Source organism: Girardinichthys multiradiatus, chromosome 19 (assembly GCF_021462225.1).
Source record: "Girardinichthys multiradiatus isolate DD_20200921_A chromosome 19, DD_fGirMul_XY1, whole genome shotgun sequence".
NCBI classification, from domain to species: Eukaryota; Metazoa; Chordata; class Actinopteri; order Cyprinodontiformes; family Goodeidae; genus Girardinichthys; species Girardinichthys multiradiatus.
In genome coordinates, this window is record NC_061811.1 from 15985869 (window position 1) to 16002109 (window position 16241).

The following is a 16241-nucleotide window of genomic DNA, read 5'->3' on the forward strand; positions in this document are numbered from 1 at the left end:
AGCTTTTGTAAAAAAAAAAAAAAATAGCAGCTGTTTTTCTAAATTATATAAATTACTTGTTTGCAATTGTGACGTTCATTAAAGTGTATTAAAGCTGTACATCATTAAGGAGGTCATGATAAACTTGAAGTGAGTGGAGGATACCTTGCAAAAGTTTTCACAACCTGAGTGTGTTTTATTGAGATTTTAGATTTTATGCATCAGACCATCACAAAGTAGGACAGCATATCATCGTGAGGTGGAAGGAAAATGATCTGAAAACTTCAGAGTGCATTTTCGTTCTGCTGTATTCAGCTGTATTTTTGGGTATGTTTTTTATCCGCTTCTAGAGACTGGCATTTTTCCTTATTCTTCTTAGCAATCCAACCACCCATCAACTCTGACCAGCTTCCATGTTCCTGCTGAAAGAAAGAATTTCCCACAGCATGATGCTGCCACCACCTTTTCTCAGAGAATGCATGGTGTATTCAGGGTGTCAAGTTTTCAGCCACAAGTACATCTTTGCATTTAAGTTAAGTTCAGTTTTAGTCTCATTTGACCTGGGAATCTTCATACATATTTGCTGTGTCCCTGACATGACTTGTTATATTCTGCCAAAAGGTAGTTTGGCAACAATCTTGCCACTCCTCCATAGAGGATCAACAGGTTCTCCTACCTGAGTAGTTGATCTCTACAGCTTCCCCAGAGTTACCATGGGCCTCTTTGCTTTTCTGATTAATGCTCCATCAGTCTTTCGTTTTAAGTGGCCATTTGTTTGTAAGCTTGTAGTTGTGCTATAATCTTTCCATTTCCAGAAGAGTTAAACAGTGTTATGTGAGAAGTATAAAACCTAGTATGCTGCTGTAAAACCTAACCCTGCAGTAAAGTTCTTTATAACTTTATCCCTGACCTGGCTGCTGTGTTCCTTGGTCTACGTGACGCAGTTTGTTCACTAATATTTTCCAACAAACCTCGGAGACCTTCACAGAACAGCTGCATTATACCAATATTAAATTACACACAGCTGGAATCGATTTACCAATAACATGTCTAAGTTATTTGTTTAGGAAGAAATGTATGTTTTGGAAAAAAATTAGTAAAGCAGATTGAATAAATAGACTTGCTACACTTTATATTTTATTCGTGAATGTTTTTGAAAACCTATGTGCCTGGACCAGGCAGCTTGTATCAGGTTTATTCCAGGATTCCCCTTTAGATAGCTCCATACATCTTCCCACCAGTTCGTACTACTTTTATTGTCTGTGCTAAAATAAAACTCCCATACTATACTGCTATACTCTTTCCAGTTTGAGATGATGGACCGAACAGTTTTTCATGAGTTGCTGAAAGCTTTGGATATTGTTTCACAACCTAACTCCGGTTCAAACTTCTCCACAACTTTACCCTGACCTGTCCGATGTACTCCTACGTCTTAATGATACTTTTAGATTTTTATTAAAACAAAATTAACCATACATTATTTTTCCTCTGCTTTACAATTAGGAATAATTTTGTGTTAGTCTAAAATATAAAATCCCAATTAAACCTGAGAAGTTCAAGAAGTATGAATACTTTTGCAAGGCACACAGAAAGCTTATATTCAGTCAGTAAAATTTGCCTTGATCATGTCGTCATTTTAAAAACATCAGTTGTTGCCTTGATAAACCTTTCCTGAAAAAGTCAATGAAGCACATCTGAAGTAAGCAGTTGATGTCTGTTTATTGGCCTTAGATTGTCAGGACATAATGCAACGTCTCCAGTGCTTAACGATGTTAATCGTACATTTATTTGTGACATGTGCAGCACAGAGTATAAATGTGTTTACAGAAGAAAAAGACAAAGAGTCATATGAAAAAAGGCAAATTTTACAATGAGCTCAGAACATTTCTGATGGATCTTTTCACATGTTTGTTTCAGGGGAGTATTTAAAGTAAAAAATATGCCTATTGAAGTTGATGAAGAACTGTAACAAAAAGAAATATGTTTTGTTTTTTTCATGTAGCGGTAGTTATTCTCTCACCCTGGCACTTCCACATTTTAATTACCAAAGCGATTGTTTTCTCAGCTATAATACAATGCATACAAGGTTTTTTTTTTTTACATTGAAACATCGGGTACATCTGGGATGTTCAAATATTTGACCCAATAAACAAAATATGTATAATAACATTACGAAATTTTAACAACAATAAAAGAATTTGTTATAATAGTCTGAAACCCCCATCTGCTGTTTTGCACGATAGAGACAGAAAGAGTTATGTGCGTCCATTGCACAAGTTTTAAATACACATTGATGAAAAATACAGACATAACACACATGTTTGGGTAAACACAAAGATCATCAGTGAAAGTCATTGAGGCTATGACTGATAAATTAGAAGTGTATTTTTGACAGATGCTAAGCTCTTTTGTTGATTGGCTGGTGCAATGCCGCCTCCCCATGGCCTGAAGCACACACAGCAGCTACTTGAAGTTTCACATCCTCCTGTTTTTCAAAAAAATGGACAACTCTCTCTGGTCCTATTGCACAATTTATCTTCCAGCGATGGAGACAAAAACATCTCAATTTAAAAAGTCCATGTTTTAATTTTACCCCTACCCTTCTTCCACACAACTGTTGGCAAAAATGTTCAAACTGTACAGTGTCACATCTTAAATAAATACTCTCCATCAACAAAAATGCTGATGAGCAGGTTCATATTTATAAAACTGAGAAACAGCTCATTAACTTTAAAGAAACGCGCATTTCAGCACCAAACTCTGATGGCAGCTTTGGCTGAAAAGGTAAACAAGAACAAAACAAAACAAAAATGTAACCATCCATCACCAGCAGGTATTAAATATTTGTATTAAAATGAGCTTTCATGCCCCAAACCTACTTTTTTTTTTGTACACGGCTCAGAAGCTATACATTTATAGACACAATTAATGTGGATATTTCTTCTTTTTTTAAAAAAAACAAACATTTTCTGTCAATTTGATAAATAAAAATAGAAAACCACAGAGATATCTCTTTAGCCTTACTGTGTGCCATCTGAGTCCTGTCATAATTTACCTAAGTGAAAGAGAACTTGGCAAACAATGGCGACCACACCTGTGTTGAGAACTGAAGAAATGGAGATGTCCAATAATCTACTTTCATACAGTACAAACTCTTTCTTATTCTCTTCCACTTTAGCCATGGCCAACAGACCTTTAGCTGCTCGGCACATCATGTTAACACTGGGCGGGTCCATTGGAGGGTGTCCCATGTGCAGCAAACTGTGAGGGTTCTGCTGGTACTGCGCTATGCTGACACCGTCCTCCAAGAAGGCTACCAGGTTACCCACGCTAGCCTTCTGCAAGGCGATGGCGCGTGCTGCCGTGGGGTCTCCCTGTGCCAGGTGTGAGAGGACAGCCACTGCCATCTCCCTGTACACCTGGGTCTTCCTCTGACCAACGTATCGCACTAGGACTGCAAAGAGTTTTTCCTGTCTGCTGAAAGGTGGCGTGGCCAGCAATAGGTCCACGTTACCATCCTGGATGCTGAGCTTGCAGAGGCACTCCAGCACCAGCCTCTGAGGAGTGAGCTGGGAGTGTGACGGTGCTGACAGGAAAGGATCCTGGGCTTCAGCTGAAGGACATACCATCCAGTGTAGAAGGCCATCCAGGATGGGGAGGCAGATGATGTCTGAATAGGTTGAGAGATCAAGGTGTCCTGCGATGTTGGCAAGGGTGACCATGGCATTCTCCCTGAGCAGATTCAGGCACTCCCACCACCACTCCTCTATGCTACTAGACAGTCCCCGTTCTTGTTGTTCGTCCCTCTGGTAGCTTGGTGCTGACCTGTTCCTCTCTGGGTGAGTGTGGTGCAGCAAAAGCAGCCTGCCCAGGAGAAGAACAAGTGCTGGATGGTGAGACATTTCCATGTCGTTGCCAGGGATAAAGGACAGACTCCGCACAATGTTGGAAACACAAAGGCACCTCTTGGAGAGGGAGTCCTGCCAGGAAGAGGTTGTGCAGAGTGGAGCCTCGTCCAGGTAGCGGGGCTCATCCTCCAGAAGGGTGATGTGGTCATCCTTCCCGTCTGGATGCACCCTGAAGGGGTAAGATGGCAAAGATCGAGCAGGGTGGGCGTACGACAGGGCGTCAACCCTGGCACACAAAACATCATCAATAGTAGCCGTGATGTGTTTCAGTGGTTTCCTAGTTTCTCCTTCCATCTTGTTTTCCCGTTTGCTGTCATTCATTGTTTTTCTACCCACCCTGGCCAGAGGATCACTCTGCAGTTCAAAGTGCGTCTGAATGTGTGCAGTGGAGTCGCCTCCACCTGCCTGCCAGTGTAGCAGCCCACTGTCAAACTCAGTGACATAACCCAAGCGCTCAGTTATGTCTTCAATCAGGTCGTCTTTGTGCACAATCTTGATGGGGAGTTTATCATATTTACTGGCTTGTTTAGTTTTAGATTCTGACTTTAAAGGAGGCTCGTCCAAACACCCCTTTTTAGTTTCTTTTGCTCCCACTTCTTCCAGCTCTTTTCCTTCTTCACCTTTATTCATGTCCTCCTTTTTCTTGGTCATACTGGGATCCTGCTTCTTTTCCTGCACCTCAGCCTGCTCTTCGTTGACAGGTGGAGTTTCCTCCTTGGTACCTTCTGTTTGTTTCTCCTGCATTTCTGTCGCTGAGGATGATTCAGGTCTGGAGAGGATTGCAGAGTCTGTTTCCTTGTCACCGGTGGCGTCCTCATTCTGGGTAGAACCAGAATCTAGATGGCTTTTGGGAAGCATTGTCTGAACCTCACATTCTTCCAGGATTCCAAAAATCTTAATCAGGCAGCGGCGGAAGTACTCCACAATTAGCTCAAGGAATCCTGGCAACTGGTCAAAAAAAGATAAAATATGATCAATATCAAAAGATGGAAGATCTGTCATTTTAAAGTTCCTTGATTTTGCACTGAGGGACAAATACAACATTGTGCTGTCCCAATAAAAATGCAGACTTTCTAAATTATAGCCAAACTATTTTTGTACAGTTAAGGTACTCTAAATGATGGATCTGTCTCCTGATCAGCGTTTAAAATTACTGTAAATCCACCCAGTCATTTATGACAATCAGATTTGTCTGGTAATACACAAAAAACAAATGTTAACTGGCATGGGCTATTTTTAGATTGGGGATCAGCAAGTTGAAAACTTTAAAATCAGATCTCACACTCTTCAGTGTGAAAGCTGTTACTGAGTGAGGAAGACTTCAGGCATTTGAAGTATTAGCATAAGCATGAAGTCAAAGTAAGCAAAGATGTGTGCAAATATTTACAGGGAAACTGCATTTTCTGTGACAAATCTGTGTTCATTTAGGCTACACAAGACCTAGAGAGAATGAAAACTTCAGGAGATAACAGGAAGGCTGAAAAGTGTACAGCAAAATTGTCCTGTTTTACTATTTATGCTTAATTCTACGTGTAACAGTCATAGGAAATGTTGGATTTGGATATTTTGGCAGACCTGTGGAAACCTCAGAGTTAAGGTTAGAATCTAAATTTTTTGGAACAAGGATTCCCAAAGTTATAGTCGGGTCTCAACTTGTGCATTGTGAAATTACAAAAATGATAAATGTACAGAATATTTATGCTAAAGATGTTGAGATAAAAACATACCTTACAAATAGATGCAAGACATATTGGCTGTTGATCATGTTTGTGTGATTAAAGTATTGTTAAATTGACAAGTAGAAATGCTTATAGACTACACCGGTAGTTGGGGTCACAATTCTCTTCCACTAGTCAGAAGCCTATAAAGGTTGGGAGCCACTGCTTTAGAATATGCAGCCAGAGATTGTTAACTAAACTAATCATTGATTAAAAATTTAGTTTAAAATGTCAACTCTGTAATAAATGTTTTTTTTTTTTTCAAATAGTAGAAAAACTGTTTTATAGTGAATGTTCCCTTACAATGCAGCGTGACGTCGCTTCTGCTTCTAATTTAATGAATAAATAACCTCTCATTGCAGGAAGGCTATATAAATATTTACCACCCTGTTCTCATATTCAGAGGGTCTTGAATCAGCATAGACAGGCAAAAGCTTTACACAAAAAGATCAGAATCAGAAATCAGCATCATTCGGTACATATCTGGATTGGACTGATTTTACCTGGGAGAGGTTGAAGGAAGCCACAGTGCTGTCATCATACAGCAGGATGTTGATGGTGTCTAAAGCCCAAGTACTTTCTGCCAGCAGGCCAGACTTCAAAGACATCATCACACGCCATGCTTCAGGCGTTCCTGTGATCAAAACAGTGGGAAATAAAGGACAAAATCCAGAGTGGTTATCCTGGTTTACAACATGTATCCTTCACTTTTCTTTCCAACTGGATGAGTGCTTCTGTGTCCTTTTGTGTCTCTACTCTGTTCTCTCAAACACCCAGTCGGTCGTGGCAGATGGCCGCTCACACTGAGCCTGGTTCTGCTGGAGGTTTCTTCCTGTTAAAATAGAGTTTTCCTCTCCACTGTCGCTACATGCATGCTCAGTATGAGTGATTGTTGCAAAGTCAATGCAAGTGACTGTCCACTTTCGCTACATGGAGTTACAGCATGCAAGTCACTGACTCAATGCAATCTGCTGGGTCTCCCATAGATAGAAAACCTTTTAACCAATTTGAATAGTAAACTGTATCCGACTGCACTGTTTGATGGTTAGGATTAATTTGGATGTATGTACCTGACTTGAAATCTGTATGATTCCATTGAATTGACTCTGTAAGGTGCCTTGGGATGACGTGTTGAATGTGTGTGAATTGGTGCTATATAAATAAAGCTGAATTGAATTGAATTATTCATGCAAACAATTCTTGAAAAATCTTACCGCAGTCCTTTGAGGTGAGTTTGCGTCTTGGCTTAAGAGTTGGCATTGTGGCCTCTACTGACCCTGGAGGGTAGTTAAGGTCCCTCCTCAGATTAGGAGGAAACGGACCAATTGGTCCGCTGCCTTGTAAGCCCATCGTGGCCATCCCTGGCTTAGGCATCTTCATTGGGGATATAAAAGGTGCTTTACTGGGTGACATTCGAGATTCCATAGAGCGCTGAAAGGCTCCTGGGCTGGGCGCTCGAGGCAGATGGTTGGTCATGGATGGGGGGTTGGAATAAGATGAATGACGTGAAGACATGGGGGCCATGCCACCTGAAGATGATATGTAGTGAGGCTGACGGTGCCACTGGTCGTACGTGGAGCGACTCTCCATGTCATCTCTGCAAACAGAGCCATATGGCTGCATTTGCGATGGTGGCCCTTGTCTGCTGTGGTAGGGATAGCTGAGGTCTGTTCTTGAAGGCCACATGTTAGGCCCCTCAGCAGCATGGTTAGAAGCAGGCCCCACACCCATCATACTGTGCTGGCTCTGGCCCGATGGGGCCATTCGGTCGCGGTGGTAGGGATAAGGGAACTGTCCTTGGATGGGTCTGTGTTCAGGGCCTGAGTACCCACCACCGTAGTGATTGTATACGTCCGGCTGCTGGTACTGCATAGTGTACATGTCACTCTCATGTCGTTTGGGCGGGGGACCATACATTCCATCCAACTGTCGTTTGTAGCCCTGATTAAGCAAAGGTCTTGTTAGTAAAAAAAAAAGACAGGTAAATTGAAAAATTCCTATTAAACTTGAACCATTCCTATTAAAATTTTATTTTGAATTGAATGCCTTCACTGTGCAACAAAATTAAAATGCAAAACCCATGTGGTTTGAACATAAAAAAGAATGACTTACAACAAGTATCAAAGACGATTAAATCAAGAATGTTAAGCAGGCTTCAGTAAAATAATAAATAACAAGGAGGCTGTCAGCTTAAAATAGCTTCGCATATTGCTTAATCCTTTTTTTTTTATTCACCCGAGCACCACTTTGGTTGCTTTATGGTTAAAGTGTGTTTTTGAATAATTGATTGTTTGACTGGTTGATTGCATATACGTTACGTCTTTCGTGATGTAATAATATTAAGCACATTTGCACAGGAGGTTCTCATAATTTTACTTTTTTTGTCTCGTCACTTTTACTAAACTGCTAAGTTACATATAAAGATATTGTTCTCACAGCTGCAATTAAATGGTAAATGGACTGAATTTATGTAGCGCTTTTGTAGTCCTATCGACCACGTAAATTATTTTACACTAGAGCCACATTTACTCAGACATTCATACCGATAAGTGCCTTGCCCATGGGCACATCGACATATAACAGGAGGAATCCAACTTAGGACGACTACTCTCCCCTCTGAGCTACAGTCTCCATCCAAAAGTGGTAGCACCAAGTTTCTAAACAAACCATGTCATTTTTAGCCAAAATATATTTTTTATTTAAGACTCTTTTATTTCTCTTTACTAACTACAAGTCAAATAAAAACAAACTTCCACCAAATCATATCACAGAACTACAAAATAAGCAAAAAAACACAAATAAAATAGAAGTGGCAGTAAATTGAGCAAATCATGTTAGAAATTGCCTAAATAAATATATCAAGATTTGATGTACGTTTAATTGCAAAATAGGTACAAATTATGCCAGATTAATAATTTATTAATTCAATCTGTACAACACACTGGAGTGTTACACATTCTGTGTTTTTTAAAAGTCAACAATAATTAACTTGAAGACATGATTATTCAGTCTGACCAACATTGGACATTACTGATTTAAAATTTGACACAAAATTCAACTCGTGCATTCAAACTAAATTTTTAGCAGAACTTTGCCTTTACATATACACAGGAGTCAAAATGTTTTTAACTGTGAGATGTTTTTTGTCGTCTTTCCCTTTATATTTGAATTCACGGTGAAATTCTAGATAATTGTTGCACCTAAAATCAGCCTCTGATTCAAAACCTGCCAAACAGAAAATATGGTTTGTACGCTGTAAGCTGTTTTTTATTTGGGAAAATAACAGTAGCTGCTAAAGTCCAAATTTGTATTCAAGCATATTAGTTTGGAAATATAATGTAAATGAATGGGTCACTTCTAATAACATGATACCCTTCTTGGATATAAATCCTACCTAACTATTTTCATTAGTAACCAAACATTATTCTCAATTGTCCAGCAGATAACAGTAAAGCTTTTATGTTTATATTAGCTCTATTTTAAATGAATATATGAAATCAGTAAAAATATTAAAGGAGCACTAAGAAATATGGCTGAGAAAGATCCTCTATTAGAGCAAGAATTTCATTTCGTTTTAGCTAGTTTAGCAACAGTGCTAATGCTAAAAATCGAACTTGCTAACAAGTTGAGCTTCTTCAGGTAGAAACTAGTTAATCTGAGTTATCTGATTAATTAGATGTATTTTTTTAAAATGAAATAATGCAAATAACTCAAATTAGAGTTAAATATTTCAAAAATTGGTTGGAATTTAGCTGATTTAGGTGTCTGTGAGCTGGTGCACATAAAACATTTTTATTGATTAATTTCTACCAATAAAAAAGTTTGCACATTATCACTTTTATTACCAAGGTTCTGTTTGGTTTATCAGTGTACATTAATGGAAGGTAATATGTATTTTATGCCACCGTACTATTTTGTGTCAGAAATCATGTAAAATATAGGTATAGGTCTCTGTCTCTACTCAAAACACTCAAGATACAACAGAGTATTTTGCAAAATGAAGATTGTCTGCAGCATTTAGTATTTTCCACATGGAAACTGAGTTTTTGGGGAAAAAACCTGACTGGATACAATAAAGACTGATAGGAAAAGGTAAATAGTGTGTATATGCGGAATTTTTCATAATCTTTCTTAAATGTACACTTTAAATTGTGAAAAAACAAAATGGTGTATATGTGTAAGTCTGTCAAAGAGTTATTATTTGTACAGGTCCTTCTCAAAATATTAGCATATTGTGATAAAGTTCATTATTTTACATAATGTCATGATGAAAATTTAACATTCATATATTTTAGATTCATTGCACACTAACTGAAATATTTCAGGTCTTTTATTGTCTTAATACGGATGATTTTGGCATACAGCTCATGAAAACCCAAAATTCCTATCTCACAAAATTAGCATATCATTAAAAGGGTCTCTAAACGAGCTATGAACCTAATCATCTGAATCAACGAGTTAACTCTAAACACCTGCAAAAGATTCCTGAGGCCTTTAAAACTCCCAGCCTGGTTCATCACTCAAAACCCCAATCATGGGTAAGACTGCCGACCTGACTGCTGTCCAGAAGGCCACTATTGACACCCTCAAGCAAGAGGGTAAGACACAGAAAGACATTTCTGAACGAATAGGCTGTTCCCAGAGTGCTGTATCAAGGCACCTCAGTGGGAAGTCTGTGGGAAGGAAAAAGTGTGGCAGAAAACGCTGCACACTGCACAACGAGAAGAGGTGACCGGACCCTGAGGAAGATTGTGGAGAAGGGCCGATTCCAGACCTTGGGGGACCTGCGGAAGCAGTGGGCTGAGTCTGGAGTAGAAACATCCAGAGCCACCGTGCACAGGGGTGTGCAGGAAATGGGCTACAGGTGCCGCATTCCCCAGACCTGGGCTACAGAGAAGCAGCACTGGACTGTTGCTCAGTGGTCCAAAGTACTTTTTTCGGATGAAAGCAAATTCTGCATGTCATTCGGAAATCAAGGTGCCAGAGTCTGGAGGAAGACTGGGGACAAGGAAATGCCAAAATGCCAGAAGTCCAGTGTCAAGTACCCACAGTCAGTGATGGTCTGGGGTGCCGTGTCAGCTGCTGGTGTTGGTCCACTGTGTTTTATCAAGGGCAGGGTCAATGCAGCTAGCTATCAGGAGATTTTGGAGCAATTCATGCTTCCATCTGCTGAAAAGCTTTATGTGGATGAAGATTTCATTTTTCAGCACGACCTGGCACCTGCTCACAGTGCCAAAACCACTGGTAAATGGTTTACTGACCATGGTATCACTGTGCTCAATTGGCCTGCCAACTCTCCTGACCTGAACCCCATAGAGAATCTGTGGGATATTGTGAAGAAAACGTTGAGAGACTCAAGACCCAACACTCTGGATGAGCTAAAGGCCGCTATCGAAGCATCCTGGGCCTCCATAAGACCTCAGCAGTGCCACAGGCTGATTGCCTCCATGCCACGCCACATTGAAGCAGTCATTTCTGCAAAAGGATTCCCGACCAAGTATTGAGTGCATAACTGTACATGATTATTTGAAGGTTGATGTTTTTTGTATTAAAAACACTTTTCTTTTATTGGTCGGATGAAATATGCTAATTTTGTGAGATATGAATTTTGGGTTTTAAAGAGCTGTATGCCAAAATCATCCGTATTAAGACAATAAAAGACCTGAAATATTTCAGTTAGTGTGCAATGAATCTAAAATATATGAATGTTAAATTTTCATCATGACATTATGGAAAATAATGAACTTTATCACAATATGCTAATATTTTGAGAAGGACCTGTATATTTACAGTCAACCCTGTTCTCTCTACTTTTTAGATCTCATCTGGGGTAGTTGGGGTGGTATTTTGTTTTTGAGGCTTTTTGTTTCTCAATAAAATGGCATAATGCAACTATAGCCTTTGAATATCACGTCTGCCAAAAGCCAGTTCATACACGAAAGTTACTCGAAACATAAGGACGGCAACATCAGCAAAAATTAGAAGTATGGTAAAAGTATGCTACCAAAATACAGTATTTATTTTTTCAGGTTCGACTTTCGGACTGTCTAAAACAACAACCACAAAAGAATCACATATATTGTTCAGAATTTCATGGCTTAATTTTATTAATTTACAAGCCATACTCTAAACATTTCCTGTTGAAATTGTCCAGCCTCTTGATACAAACTCCTTTACTACACTCTTTTAATGTAATATCAAAGTTAGGAAGCATGAAAAGAGCTTAAATTTGAAAGAGAGGCTAACAGTGATGTGTCTCACCTGTTGCTGTGGGTATATCCCAGATGGATGCATCCCGTATGGCATGCTGGGATACTGCTGCCCATAACCGTCATGTCTGATATACAGAAGACAAAACAAAGTTTACCTATTAACAGCCAATAAAACCTTCAGGATTAAAAAAAAGCAGAAAAATACTGCTAAATGCACAATCAGAGTGCTGACCTTTGCTGTGAGGGATATCTGCTCGGAGAATACATGTTGCCTTCACTATTTGAGTGTCCCATGTTATTCTGACTTCCAGGGGGCCCCATGGTTCCCTCCATCCCCATCATTTGGTCAGGTCTGAGTAATAAACAGCTCAATAATTAATGTATAATAGACCTTAAGTTTACATAAAATCATCATCAGCACGAATTACATTAATCTTTTTGCTTTTAATGGTAAATTTGAACTGTTCCCTCTTTGAGTCATCCAGTTATGATACAAATTACTTCTATGCATTAAAAAATTCTGTCCATAAGTTTGAATTTATTAGGGATTTATTCTAATTCAAACAATGTCAAAATTATACATACATGGTTAAATATATACAAACACCCCCACCCAACGCGTGGATAAATGTTCATCAACAAGTTGCAGAAAAAGCAAATTTTTCATTAGCCATCGACCAGTTTATGGCATGATTTTGGTTCTTCTTACCTGGATTAGTTGAACGTATGTTAATTGCTTGGTTTCTCAGCACAGACCCAGATTTTAAGCACAGAGCATAGATTTTCAATGGAGTTAGTGTCAAGGCCATTCCAGAAGCTTAATGATAACCTGCTTTATACATTTTAAAACCAGTTTAGGTGTGGAGTCATTGTCCAGCTCGAACACCAAGCTGTGTCCAAGTTTCAACCATCTAGTTGTTGATAAGAAGTGAAGTTGGATAATTCTGAGGTACTTCTTTATAATTCCATATGCTAAACAACAGACCCCCAGCATGATGCTGCCACCACCATGCTTGACAGTTGGTAAAGTGCTATTAGGTTTGAGAGACTTACCTTGTTTCTTACAAATATTTTTCTAGTCATTGTGGTCAAATAACTGAATCTTTGTCTGCCTTAAATTTAAACCAAATTGTGGAACAGTCACTTCTTTCACGGTGATGTTAAACCTACCTCCCTGGGAACAGTGACACTGGTGTTCCAGCATCTTCCTGTTTATGAAAGGTCATAGCCTCGCGGGCTCCTGGGTTGTGTTTGAACATCCCAACCAATTTCCTAGGTAGCTGTTTGATAAGATGAGAAAAACTTTGACACAGTTGGGTTTACCAGCTGGATACTGATCCCAAGCACAAATCAAAACTGGCTGTAAAACAAAATATAACAGTTAATTTTTGGCTTCTGTAATGACTCAACACTAATCACTAACACAAATTTTATGGACAATGCAAAAAAATTGGCAGGGAACAAACAAGTTTTAATGAACTCAAATTCTGATAAAAACAGTGATCAAATATCCAGCCAGTATTATGTCAGGACATTGCTGAAGCGTTTACAATGCATGTGGTTTCTCTGCAGCTCGCACATTAAAATTTATTTAAATATTATTGGGAATGTAGGTATATTGCTGAGCCCATAGGTATGATTTTGACTGTATTTGGATTAAATAAAGTCAACAATAAATTCAAAAAACAAAGTTTTGCTTTTTAAAACCATTTAAGTTGTTTATTTTATAATCCTTCCATTCTGAAAAATAAACCCTCAAATGCATCATTAAAACCCGAAAATTAAAATGACATTCATGCTAATGATGACTGCATGTAAACTTGCATAGTCTGGCAGCTTTGTAACTTACCTCCGGTCATAGCCTGGCCCATATGGATACTGGGAGCGCTGGCTTATGCTCAGGCCTGATGGGGGCCGACCGTACAAGTCCTGCATACCTCCACTGGACATCTGGCTTGGTATATATGGATCAGCTCCCGCCACTGCAAGAGAAGAAAGCAATGCATGAATTGTTTCTTCAATATACCACCAGATGGCAGCATCCCTCTATGAATCCTCTCCACCTCCCTATGATTAGTGCTATTGTTCTGAAGTGTTGTTATGCAGCTGCCATCCACCATATTATTCATTCAGAATCCATTCTCCTCATCTTTCAGAGGAACTGCCATTTCTTTTGGGGGAAAAACTACTGTTGTTTTTCTGAAAACTAAAACACAGCTTGGTCAAAACAGGTGGATCTCAGTGGGATGCAAGGGATGAAAGGTTGGAGAAAGGAAAAAATGGCGATGAAAAGGACGAGCTGAATAAGGATGAGACAAAGGCTAAGCTACAAGAAGATCAGACGAGATGTTTTGTTTTTGATGAAGCGAGTGTGGTGTAACAAACCGTTCCCATTATTTAAAGTTTTAATAAAACACACACACACACACCAGTCCTGATCAGAGCCGACACGGTGATTTGACTATAAATTAGACCAACACGCCAGTTGAAAGAACAATAGCTTCAGGACACATGAGTCGTTTTAAGAAAGAGAAGTGTAGTTTTCAGAAAGTTTAAGGAGAAAGTTTTAATTTTTAAACTTGTTTTATTTAAGTTTCTTACCATAAGTAAAATGCAAGAGACATTTTGGTTTTTTGTCTAAATATCGAAACCAAACATAATAAAGAGTGTAAAAAAAAATCAGAAAATGAATAAACAAGCCCTGGCATTGACTTTTTGGTGAAATGGATGTCACAGCGTGCGCCCCACTTACTCTTCCTCATCCCTGCGAAGGGGTCCTTGGCGTCATACTGCATCCTCATCATCATGTCAGGCATGCCCAGGGCCTGCTGGTATGGAGCAGAGGGGGGCAGGTTGCTCGTCCGCTTCTGAAAGGCCGGGTCGTTCACCTCTGAGAAGGGGTCCTGCACGCTTACACTGCTCCTGGACAAATAACGAAATCAAAAATCATGAGGGAGGTGCACAAGATGGACTCTAAGGGATTGAAATGTCTTTCATTTTAGAGGAAAATAACTTCTATGTTTGGATGAATAACAAACATATGAAATCATAAAGTGCAAAATCAAATGTACTAGATGGTAAATGGCCAAAAATTTTATAGTGCTTTACATTAGAGCCACATTCACAGAATAACACTCACAAACGTGCAGACATTTATACAACAATACATAGATCGTTAGGCAACAAGGGTTAAGTGCCTTGCCCAGGGGCACGTTAACATGTGGCAGGAGGAAGCTGCAACCAACAACCTTTGAATGCAAGATGACCACTCTCCCCATTAAAACAGTCGACATAAAATTGACATCCAATGCATAATAGTGCCATCCAATGGAGTAGAATCTGGTTTGCATTTTGCATACACAAAAATCACAGTTTTTAGTCAGTCAGTCAGTCATCTTCTATACCGCTTCTTCCAAAGTAGGTCGGGGGGGAGCTGGTGCCTATCTCCAGCAGTCTATGGGTGGGAGGCGGGGTACACCCTGGACAGAGTGTACTGCTAGCTACTGCATGCAGCTTTCAATGTTTATAGTTAAAATAAGCTCTGATGTAAGTTTCAAAAGGAATATGCAAAGCATCATTTGGAAAATCTTTCCCATTTGAAGGACCCCAGATTTGGAATAGTTTGCCAACCAGTAATCAAACAATTGACTAGCCTTAGAACTTTATATTTAAAAAAAATGGTTAAAATAGAGACAAATATGTGAACACTGAAACTTGTACAGCCTACACTACTTAGCACCTTTTATGAATATTTATTTCTTTTTTCATTGAAATCCTATTTTACTGTTTTGAATATGTTTCTATGTAATAATATTTTTACAGGTTAACTTCTTGATTGTATTGAAGCAAGCCATTTTTTGGTGTTAGATTGATTTTGTTTGTAGGTTTAAAGGCTAACTTCTAAACACCTAACCAGGGACTGGGCCTGAGAATTAGCATTTGGCCAGAGGGTTCAATAGACAGGACAACGGTTTCTTTCAAATGTGACATTGTTTTATGTCTTGTCACTGCTCGAATAAATTTGAAATAAATAATAAATGAGGGGAAATAATGAGAAAATTACACATATCTGCATTTCGCATAAGCAGGCACAGGCAAAACGTATCTCAACTTTTAGTTAAATTCTACCTCATCAAAGGCAATATCTACGCTTGTATAAATTCAGATGCTAAATGACTACCACAATTCGGCTAGTAATTGTAAATTAGGGATTTTTCCTCGCATAATAAGTTGGACATTGTCATTTATTTTGAAATGATCTTGTTGAAAGTAAGTGAACATCTATGATGTTATATTTTGAAGTGTACATTAAAACATAACAAAGAAAACATTAAGCAGTTATCAGCAATATGTTTTTATTTTAAACATTTATTGTTATGACAGCTTAATCTTCAGCTTATCCAGAAAGAAGATAACAAGTATTT

General features: G+C 38.9%; 1 protein-coding gene across 2 annotated transcripts in view; it reads right to left on the reverse strand.

The window, feature by feature from the left end:
* Positions 1–1679: 1679 nt before the first annotated feature.
* Positions 1680–16241, reverse strand: part of LOC124855325 (AT-rich interactive domain-containing protein 1B-like) — a 319405-nt gene continuing 304843 nt past the window's right edge. For both annotated transcript variants that reach the window (XM_047345084.1, XM_047345083.1), the window contains exons 15-21: positions 14570–14739; positions 13667–13799; positions 12050–12169; positions 11867–11942; positions 6820–7546; positions 6109–6239; positions 1680–4835 (exon numbers count right to left, since the gene is read on the reverse strand). In XM_047345084.1, the coding sequence (XP_047201040.1) occupies positions 3024–4835; positions 6109–6239; positions 6820–7546; positions 11867–11942; positions 12050–12169; positions 13667–13799; positions 14570–14739 (3169 nt within the window). In that variant the 3' untranslated portion in view covers positions 1680–3023. The remainder of the gene's footprint in view (positions 4836–6108; positions 6240–6819; positions 7547–11866; positions 11943–12049; positions 12170–13666; positions 13800–14569; positions 14740–16241) is intronic.